This window comes from Elaeis guineensis, chromosome 14 (genome assembly GCF_000442705.2).
Source record: "Elaeis guineensis isolate ETL-2024a chromosome 14, EG11, whole genome shotgun sequence".
Lineage (NCBI taxonomy): Eukaryota > Viridiplantae > Streptophyta > Magnoliopsida > Arecales > Arecaceae > Elaeis > Elaeis guineensis.
In genome coordinates this window covers 63,139,207-63,150,562 of record NC_026006.2, presented here as the reverse complement: position 1 = coordinate 63,150,562, position 11,356 = coordinate 63,139,207, and the positions used below count along the sequence as shown (strand labels likewise).

Here is an 11,356-nt window from a genome sequence, read left to right as displayed (position 1 = left end):
GGCTGGAGAGAAGCCATGCTCATGATAACTTAGGATAACATAGGATATTCGTAAGTTGCTTGTACCTTCTACTTTTCTCATAACCAATGCCAGTAGCAAAGCAGCATGACGGAGACAAAGTGGCAGATATGATCCTATTCCTCATTAATAAACCTTGATCATTGAAATCTTGATACCGATCTCTGAATATAATTGTTAGGTGACTAGTTGATCGACAGAAAGTTTGTATACTTCTAAAGGCTGTATAGAGGTGGAAACTGACCCTAACACTTGGTCAATGGTAATACTGTAACTTTATCTTCCCCATTCAATGATTAGATAATGAAAGTGATAAGTACCTCAATATGCCATCATACCTTCCTCTTGCAGAGGATATGTTAGCAAATTCTGTCTTCTGATATGGCGGCCAGCTTGTTTGGCTGCCTTCAAGAATTCAGATAGCTGCGAGGCAATAAAGGGCTTAGATAAAAAGAGATGCATGTCAGTTATTCCAAACCAAGCATAACCCCTTCAACACAACCACATAAGAAGTTGGATACAGGAATTATCTCAAAAACAACAGATGTTCGGCCATCAACGAAGCAAGAAACAGCATATCTTTTTCCCGTTCATCCCGCCATTTGCAAAGGAAACTGAAACATAAAATAGATATCCTTAACAGGGTACCACATTTCTCACAGATTTCTACCATGCACGTCTCGACAAAATTCACTGCTCAGGCTCTGGTTTCTCAAATAGCTTCTTCTTCAACCAATCAAAAGGCTGGAAAAAAAATAATAACTTTTATGAAAAAAAACTGCTGCATAAAAAGGACATGACTAACATAGGTTATAAAGAAAAAAAATTTGAATATTTCTTTTTTTAGTTATTTACAAGCACAGCAGGAATATAGGAGGAATAGTGTGCAACAATCTTGCAAGATGGTTGGAAAGATGGCCAATGGAAGTTGTTGCCCACATAGTGCTCACTCCTTTGTCCATCCCCTTTAAAAAACAAATCTGCCATCTCATTAGCACTCATATGTAAATTATCCCTCTAACACCATTAAAATATCTGGTGATGATGGTATCTGAAGCACCTGCTATGTCATGGATCATCATTCGCAAGGTGCTGTTACAAGGTATTAGTATGGGCATCTTTACTAGTATATTGGTGTATGTTCATAACAATGTGAATGGGTTCATGTATGGAACTGGTATGATAAGGTAGGAAATTTATTAAACATAAATGCGACGTCGGTAGGGTGTCACAGAGCATAAAATGTTGGTAGAGATATGGTAGATAACATAAGCACTTGATAGGAGAAAAGCAAGAACTTGATCTGTGATCAATCAGATAATGCAGAATAGATTCAATAATGGTAGAAAAATGAAACGACAAGATTGCAGCATGATATTACATTACTTGACATTTTAAAACCAGCAATGACAGAGTGAACAAAAAAAGAGATCAGCTTTTACAAAAGATCTACCAAATTTGCTAGTAGCATTGTTACTGATTTTGTATTAAAATATGCATAGTAAGTTGAATATTATGTTATGATATTCAGTCTTTTATGCTCTTTCTATTAAACTATGCCAACCCCCAAATCAAGCTGCTATCTATTATTATTATTATTATTATTTGCTAATAACATGATTGACTATTAACTTAATGATGGAGTGAAGGAAAAAAAAAGAGATCAGCTTTAACAATAACAAATTTGCTAGTATCATTGTTACTCATTTTGTATTAAAATATGCATAGTAAGTTGAATATGCATGGTAAGCTGCTATCTAATAATATTATTATTTACTAATAACTTGATGGACCGTTCATTTAATGCAATATTTTTTTTTCTCCTGCATGAAACCCATTTACCAAGTGAACAGTTTGCATTCATTATGACATACATACATATATATAGAAACTGGTTAGCAAGCAACCCTCCATTGGTATCCTTTAAAAATCATTATATGGAGTGAAGTATGTGGGATCTCATTTCCATGAAGATCTAGACCTTGTTAAAAATAAGTGGCAAAGGAGCCGCAAGACCAACTCTACATAGATGGGGTAGCGCTGTTGTTTATTGTTAAGATTACCAGTTAAACTAGACTTTCTGTTTACTTTTGCAACTTCATATTCAGCTCAAGATGACAATAGCCCAATTGATGCTTCCCAGAAATCGTTTTGCAGATGATGATGATCATACCATTTTAATTAGCCGATCATGACTTTTGTTACTACAAACCCGCAACCTCCTCAAGTGTGCTGAGCTTCCTTACTCAACTTTATCTGCATGATTAGATTTCCTTTCATCCAATCAGTATCACTCTTAAAAATCACGAGTACACATTAAATCCTGAATAAGCATATTCTCTTCAAAGTAATTGAACAGAGACACAAGTTTGGGTCGCTCTTTTATCAATTCTTAAACCTCAGTCTTTTAATAATGTTTATACAATCATATCAGATTCTTCATCACTCTTACTGTGGGGCCAACTCCTTAATTTTTTTTTTCTTTTTTAAGGCACTTGCTTGAATAAGTATCCGTCATGGTTGTACAAGACATTCACCTTTGAATTTTACATCAAAATGCACATCATATGTGCTAGGCTGGAGTCACAACAACCAGGTATATCACAAATATAACTTGTTAAAAAGTTGAATATAATACTGAGAAGTAGAAAGCTCTTGGGATGTGTTCCCATCATTGAGAGAGAGCATTACACATTACCACTCCTGGATTCAGAATTTCCAATCTTGCAGAATCATATATTTATTTACCTTCCCTTGTTCAAAAAATATTCAAGTATGCTATTAGAATATCATATACCAATCTTGTGCTCAATGGACAATGTACAAATAAAAACACTATAATCTATTCTTAAACTCCATAAACAATCGCTTGCATGACTTTTATATCAGCGTCGTATACTATATCCAATTGATGTGAGGCTTTCCAAGAAGCATGAAATAACACATATTTTATGGATTATGCATTTTGCAGAAGCAAGACTTGATTAATTCCACATAAGCTATGATGTCGGACTTATCAGCTGTTAGCATTTCTGAATGAACAAGCAAATACCAAACTTTGTATAGACATTTTTTAGGAGCTACGGAATCTCGATATTTCATCTATTGATGATTGGCATCCCTAATCCATTTTGATTTCCATTTCTATTTTCTGCAATAACAGTAACGATTTTTGTACGTGTTGCAATTTCAAAAATAGCCACAGTTATTTTTGATATTCAAAAGCTTCCCAGAAATCTCATGGGCATGCAATAAGCCCTCAATCACACTATACTCCTAAAGCGTATGTCCACTTTGACAATCCTTGAAATCCTACTTTACATATACTAATAAACCCTTGCAGTTAATTGTATGTATAAAATACATAAGAAAAAGCAAAAACATTCATGCATTTTGTGGCCATCAGTTCTAAGAAGGTCTAAATTATTGCAGCCCCAATGAAATCCGTCCACATACTATCTTCTAGTTTAAATGCCACGATCTCAACATCAACGAGCAGTTATAATGAAAAGATAAATTAAAAATAGTTGATGATGAAGGTCAAAGCAATATCAAAAATACATTTTTGACAATCGTCTCCGAAGATGCAGGTCAGTGATTCAAAGGCCACGATTAGTTTAAATAACCAGTATAGATCAACAGATGAATCCAAAGACCAAAAGGCTAAAGATCTATGAAATTGAAAAAAAAAAAAAAAAAAAAAAGATTTCTTTAATTAAGGGATCAACAGATTACATCTAAAGAAACAAAAGATAGCACAAAGGAGATAAGAAACTATGACCGAACCGATCCAGAACGATAAGAAATCACTGCCACATCCACGCCAATAGATTAAAAACAAAGAATCGATGAATAAACAGAGGAGGATGAATGGCAACCTTGATGAAAAACATATCCAGAAGGATCATGCACATGACAACGACGATGTCCATATAACCACAATCTTGATGAGATGAAACAGATCAAGAATTGCAGGATATAGAAACGGAGGAAAATCGAAAGAGTGTATGAGGCCAAGAACTCAAATTTAAAACAAATCTTCGTGTAGGAGCAACAGATATAAGAAAAGAAAATGACAATGAGAAAAGGGAAAGGCGTCTCTTGACCTGAATGAGCCAAAGGGCAGAGGCGGTGGCGGCGACTCCCCAGGTGGCGGCGGAAACGATGTCCGTCGACTGAGGGCGGAGGCGCGGCCGCAGGAACTTGAACAACCCTGAACTCGTCGCCGGAGATGCCATCGCTCTTTTCTTGCCGATCTCACGCAAGCTCTCGAGGTGCAAACCCTAAATGAAGAGGAAAGTCTCTACACCGCCCTCCGTAAAAGTTGCAAAAATAAAAGAAAATTAAAAAAAAATAAAAGAAATGGGGAAGAAGACACGAGCTTAAGCGGGTCGGATTTGGGTCGGATCTGACGAGACCCAGCCCAAACGGGGCATGGATTTGGATTTGGGTTTTTCCCTCATCAGACTTTATCAAAAATTTCACCTGACATTCTAATTCTATCTGGGAATGCTGTTTGTCGAAATTATTTTATTGATATTATTGTCCAACATCTTCAGTTTAATTTTTATGTTTGTAATACTTTTTGCATTTAACCTTGGCACAATTTGATGATTATGAGCTTAATCAAAACATATGACAGTATGCTTGCAACTTATTATAGAATTGTACTCTTAAAAAACTTATTATTGGACAATATTTTCTATTTGTCATGTTAGCTGAGCCAACAATATAGGCCTGCTGAATCTAGCTTCGATATCCAATTGTGATTGATATATTTAAGGATCTACCTAACTCTATATTGAAAATTTGTAGCAAAAATAAAAACTTCATATATAAAATTATGGGATGGACATAGATGTCATTAGTGAAGTGTCTCTGAGAAGAGCACATAAGATTTGTAGTGATTCAAAATTCTAAAGCACAGCAGAAAATGTTCGAGACTATTGCCATTCTTTCAGGAATGCCTCCATGGTTAAAGAACATGACCAATATATGTTCAAAACAGTGAAGAACGTTATCTAAGAGTCCATTTGATAATGCTTTTGTTTTCTGTTTCTGTTTTCAAAAATGCGGGAAAAATAAACCAGATTGAACAGCACGTATAATGAAACTCTTTTGCTTTTCCAAATTGCTTATAAGATCTTTCAACCTTAGCAGCAAAGATTTGTAACTTTCAAAAAGGAGTGAAAAGAACAAGTGCTGCAGAATGTCAATCATTAATATCAATCAAGATGTGGTTTTTCATTATTTTGCAGAGAGAGGAAATACAAAAACAACAAGGGGCTTTTTAGCCAAACGTATCACTATGGAGAACAGGTGATTGAGAGTTCAGGGACTTTTCCTTCCCTTTTCTTGTAACTCAAGGAAGACCAATTCATTTAATCGAAGTGCTCAGCATCTGAAGAGCAGGAATTAACCACATGCGCATTTCAGGAGACCTGAGGTATGATCTGACTCTAATTAAGTTAGCTCCACCTCCAATAACATCATTCAAAGTAAAAAAACAGCCACAAAATAACAGCAATGATACACAATATCATTATTATCTTGTTGGACCATCACCTTCCTCAGGAAATGCTTTAAAACTCATGTCATTAAGCTCTGAAATTAAATCAAGCAATCAAATAACACCCAGAGCTGGTCTCACAGTCAAAATTTTAAAGGTTGTTCTAATTAAATATCCTCATCCCAGTATAGTACAAAATTCTTAATTTGACAGCCATCATTACACGAAAGCCACAAAAGTTCAGATCCTTTTGGTTGATAATGATCTTGAAGCTAGATTGAGTTAGGACGATGGTTAGCCTTTCTGTCATTGTCAGTCTCAAATCTAGCAGGATCCCGACGACCCTTATCAGGTCCACCGATCACTCCCCATGTCTCAAACTGCCTTTGCCGAGCCCTTGCTCTTTCTTTCTCCTCTTGAGATTTTGTTGAGAAGCAATGCGGGCACGATACACCATATTCCCATTCTGGGGCCTCCATGTCTGCATCACTTACCGGTTGCTTACATCCATAGCAGAGTTTGTAAGTTCCTTGAGCTAAGCCATGCTCAACAGAAACCCGTTTATCAAACACAAAGCACTCGCCCTCCCAGAGGCTCTCTGACTTGGGGACTTCCTCAAGGTATTTCAAAATCCCACCCTCCAAATGATAAACCTGCATGAAATAATTTGATGAGAATTAGGAAGCATTACTGAATTAGTATAATTAGCACTTCCAAAAAGAAAGCATCATCTTCTTCTCGAGGTGCTCCTCACATCAACAGGCAGGATAGAGAGACAGTGGAAGAAATATGCAAGAAATGAAGGAAAATCAACATGATCAGCGAAAACCAGTAAGTCTTTTATGTTGGTATTTTAAAATAAATAGAAGGTTTTGATTTTCTTGAAATTATATATGCCAGCAACAAAAAAATGTTGAACAAGATGAAATATATTATTTACACGATATTTTATTTTTATTACATCAACGCAGCATACTAGTAATCTAAAAATGATATTTTTACTACAGGAATTAGAATTTTTCCAAAGCCATCTGGACATGACCAGAACTACTCCATCATGACCAGAAACCAGGATAGGACCCTTACCTGTTCCTACATCTCCTAGATGTAATTACTGTCTATATTTAACAGATGAAAAGATCACCGTATATCAGTCTATCTAACAGATGAAATGGCCACAAAACGGTAGTCTAGACTAGATTCAGCCCACCTCTTTAAAACCTTTCCGAAGGAGAAAGCTTGAAGCCTTTTCGCATCTGATGCCACCAGTGCAATACATTGCTACACGAGGTAGTCTTTTGGGTTCTCCAAGCTGAGTCTGTTCTTTAGTGCTATCATCTTTAAAGCCTGACTGCTCGCTGTCTGATTTAACCATATCAAAGGTATCATCTACCCAAGATGGAAATTCCCGGAATGCTGTGGTACATGGATCAACTGCTCCTTTAAACTTTCCGATGCGAATTTCATAAATGTTACGCACATCAATCAAGATCTGCACAAGCACAGGACCAAGGCATGTTCAAAATCAATAAATAAGAAATTCACATCCACAATTTTTTGATTAAAAAAAGGTTCATAAGCATAATTATAAAGAGAATGTCAACAGGTTCCTTTGTAGAAATCTACAGAACCTTGTGGCTATGAATGTGGCAGCATGTTAGAACAAGAGAAAGCACCTAGTCACATAAGAACCACGATTTTCTGCCCACTCAAGTTTCTTTGATGGATATAGCAACATGTTCATAAACTACAAACACGAACGGAAGAAGGGCAACTTCCTGAATTAGCATTACTTCATCAGAAGATTATTTAAAAAAGCCCCACTTAGAAACTGGAATATGTGACTTCTAACCTTCAAAAACCACAAACATAGTGAAGCTTAATAGTAAACATGGTTTTAATAATGACAGATTAATTAGATCTCAGAAAATGGAACATTGAATCTACAATAAAATGTTAACAGTGTTGATATCATTACAACATAATAAAACTAACTGACACCTTGGAAGATACTCAACGTACATAGAACTAAACATATGTAGAAACCAAGTTCTGAGCAACAAGGAATCAGAAGTTTCTAACTAACGGTCTGGATTAAGCATGGTGATGCAGGTGGAGTCAATCTACTGCTAAAAAGGCATAAGGCCAAGGAAGTTCCTCGAAGGAACTCCTAAGTGCTGGACTTGACTAGTTGACTAAACCAGACTACCCTGCTTAGAATTCATGATCTTGCTATATGTTTCAGTGGCATGTTAGACACATCTTTAAGGATATTATGCCATCTACGAAGCCTGGTATCTTAAGCAACTAAAAACAGAACAATTATATGACATGCTAGACTATCTTCATTCGAACTCCAAACAAATGGTTAGATAAGATAACAATACATAATTAAATTACTTATAATGCCTGAACTGTTTTATCAGTTCATTAGGTAACATAACCAAATAATACTTCACATGGTAAAACCGGTGATATACAGTATCTTAATCATAATAAGAAAGAAACTTGTGCTGCTGCAGGTGAATAAACAGATGGATTTCTCGCTGCAAACTACCCACAGTATGAGGATCGCTTATCAATGCATTCCAATCTCTTGGCTTCACATATTTCCCAACCATTTTGGTCGGCAACACGCTTGGATCCCCAAAAGAGACAATCTGGCCAAACATCCAAAACAAACGGTTATCATACAGAAAGCACAATGAGTTCCATTGGCAGGTCCTCAAATCAAAGAGTTCCGAACATTTGAAAGATCCAAGTCAACAAATAATACCTCTTTCTTCAACTTGACCCGCACATGGTCCCATTGGAAGGGTGCATCTTCTCCTGCTCCAAGGGGTGAATGGCTAGTATGCCCATGATGGATAGCCTCATCTTCTGGAGTAACAGGTGACTCTATCTGTCTAAGGCCTTTCAGTCGCTCATCAGCTTGAATAAATTTCAGAACCTTCTCCACTGATTCCCTCGTCCCACATATGCTACCATTGATCCCTTCTGGTGCAAGAATAATACCACCTGAAACACGCTGAACAAAATCAGCCATGTGAGGAAAATGTAGTTAAATCGTATCCCTGCACAAAAGTAAATTTACAGGAAGAAAAGAACATGAACACCAGCTTTAAGACATTGATGGAAATTAACATAGCTATGTGCAGAAGGAATTAGAATAGCAAATTCACGACAATGTTTACTGCCATACAGCACAAAGTACATTCACAGATGAGATGAGTACACAGATAATTCGACTTCAAACAATGTGATAATTCACTGTCATTATTATGTCAATATGCTATACAATATGGTGTCTTTCTTTATATCTGTTACTGAAATGTAGGTTTTTACCGTGCAGTTGGTTTAGTTACTTGATTCTAGCAATGAAGTTCAGTTAATGCACAACATTGTCTTCAAAGGGGGAACAACATCTGGTTTCTTCTTCTGAGAATCCTGAATTTAACAACCTAAAGTTTGCTAAAGTAGTTTCAAAAGAAATAGCACATACACTGCTTTACATTGAAGTGGCTCCTTTTTTTTTCCATACCAAGATTTTTCTCGATTAGACCAACCATGGTTGCCCTAAGTATAATCTTTTAAGCATTAGTATCATGCATATGCAGGTAGGCAAAATGCCAAACAGCAGTTCAGTACGAATGCCGTTATCACAAACCATGCATATAGTCTGAAAAAACTGTTGCTTTGAAACTTGGAATTAAAATGTTGGAAGTGATATCAGCATTGACAAATTAGTATGAAACAAAGCACATGTGTATTTACTAAGAGCACCAGCCAAGCTATGATGGTAACCATGTATATAGATTTACACATTAAAGATGAAATATAATCCAGGTGATTTCTTTTAAAACTACATTTTTGGACAATGGCAGAAAGGCTGATGCAGCTGTCCTGGTGTCACAAATAAAATGGATTAACCAAAAAAAAATGATTTGTGCTATAGAAAATGTTTTTACTACTACATAGCAATATTTTGGTGTCAAAATGTTTCATTTCTTGGTGCATTGATCAATCTGTGTTGTTTCTAGTCATACTTCTCAGCCTTTTCTTTTCAAACCACTTTTGGCTGATTCAGCTGTACTTACATTTTTCTTCTTTTTATCATGAAAATTTTACCTCTCCTTTGGTACCAAATTTAGGAGTCTTCTTCAAAAATAAACATCAAAGCACTATCTCTTTAACACTAAATGTTTGGCAACAACTAGGATTGTCATGAACTTCACGTATAACTCATACATAGTAACATGGTCTCCCATGCTCATTTTATTGATACCTTAAGCCATGGACTGTCATATCCAGTAATCTACAATATTTCATATAGATTCATAGGTCGAAAACTATGAGCTACAGCAACCTTTTCTATTAGCCTACATATAACCATGAACTTCACTGATTATACTAATGCCATTTCCAGTACAGACAGCCATATCGGTACAGCTTATTCATAGAGAGGTACCCTACAACCTCTAACTTTCATCATGCTCGTTGGTAATGGTAATAATACCATCTCTAAAATAAAGATGCTCATATCCATCCAGATTGGACAAAGTGTCCTCTAACTTTGCAGCATCAATGAAAAATGATTATCGAAGCCCAGATCATCCAATAACACTGAAACTATTCCACAGTGAAATTTTATTCCTACAAATCGAGCTCACGACACTACACTGAAATTTGATAAAGCACAGAACATGGCATTGCAAAAACTAACATGATCATATTTTACAATCAATACCTAACAAAGCACCCAGTGACAGCGCAAAGCTGCAAATTAATTAAAGAAGGAAGAAATTTGAGATTGTTCTACTCACAACTTCTTCGCACAGATCTTTCAACGGCCGGCGCATTGCTGCGTGGTCCGGGAAATCCGCAAATTTATAGAACGACACAACCACGAGAGACGGATTCGAGCTCTCCACCTCCGTTCCGACGCATCTCGCTTCGGCGGCGCTCTGGATAGCAACGGCGGCGCTCCGGCTGGGAACCACGGGCAGCACATGGAGAGATTTGGGAGCGGAGATCTCGAGGTGTTGGGGATTGAGAGGGAAAGCTTTAGGGTTTGAGAGGTTGGGGAGGTGAGGAATTAGGGATTTCTCGGTGCCCGTGGCCATGGCGCAGAGGAATCTATGGTTAGGGTTAGGGTTTGGGGAGGGGCGGGAGAGCATCCTCAGTAACGCCGCTCTGCTGCCGTTGGTCACGCCGGGAAAAGGCAGGGATGGCATTTGCCGGATGGATGACTCCCTCCAGAGGCCAAAAGTCTTTTGTGCGTGCGGTGCAATGGTGGCGCACCGCCGGATAATATTAAACACGTAATGATAAAATGGACATTTCGTTTTTTTTTAAAAAAAATTAATGATGAAAAAATCTTTTTCCAACGGTATTATTATTTTTTTAAATTATATATATATATATATATAATTTTTTTGTATATTTACGATATAGCTTCCTATAAACATATATAGCAAAATAATATATGTGACATTCTAAACAACATATATGACTTCCTAACATTTTATAGGACTTTTTGTGAATATATATGATATTTCAAATAATATATATGATATTCTATTAATATATATAACATTCTGAACAATATATATAGTTTTTGAATACCTTATATGATTTTCTGTGAGTATATATGACATTTCGAACAATATATATATGACTTCCTGTAAATATATATTATGTTCTGAATAATATATATGACTTCTTAACGTTTTATATGACTTAGATATTCTGAATAATATATATAACTTTCTATGAATATATACAACATCCTGAATAATATATATGACTTCTTAACACCTTATATGACAT

General features: G+C 36.3%; 1 protein-coding gene and 1 long non-coding RNA gene across 2 annotated transcripts; both read right to left on the bottom strand.

The window, feature by feature from the left end:
* Positions 1-485: 485 nt before the first annotated feature.
* Positions 486-4,337, bottom strand: LOC105057210 (uncharacterized). Its single transcript, XR_833956.4, has 2 exons — positions 4,125-4,337; positions 486-762 (listed from the first exon to the last, which is right to left on the bottom strand). It is a non-coding gene; the product is annotated as an uncharacterized lncRNA (long non-coding RNA).
* Positions 4,338-5,659: 1,322 nt separating this feature from the next.
* LOC105057211 (rhodanese-like domain-containing protein 7) lies at positions 5,660-10,827 on the bottom strand. The gene is made up of 5 exons (XM_010939721.3): positions 10,351-10,827; positions 8,304-8,555; positions 8,089-8,187; positions 6,738-7,019; positions 5,660-6,180 (listed from the first exon to the last, which is right to left on the bottom strand). The coding sequence occupies exons 1-5, from the start codon at positions 10,759-10,761 to the stop codon at positions 5,800-5,802; spliced, it is 1,425 nt and encodes a 474-aa protein (XP_010938023.1). The 5' UTR covers positions 10,762-10,827; the 3' UTR covers positions 5,660-5,799.
* Between the last annotated feature and the right edge of the window lie 529 nt (positions 10,828-11,356).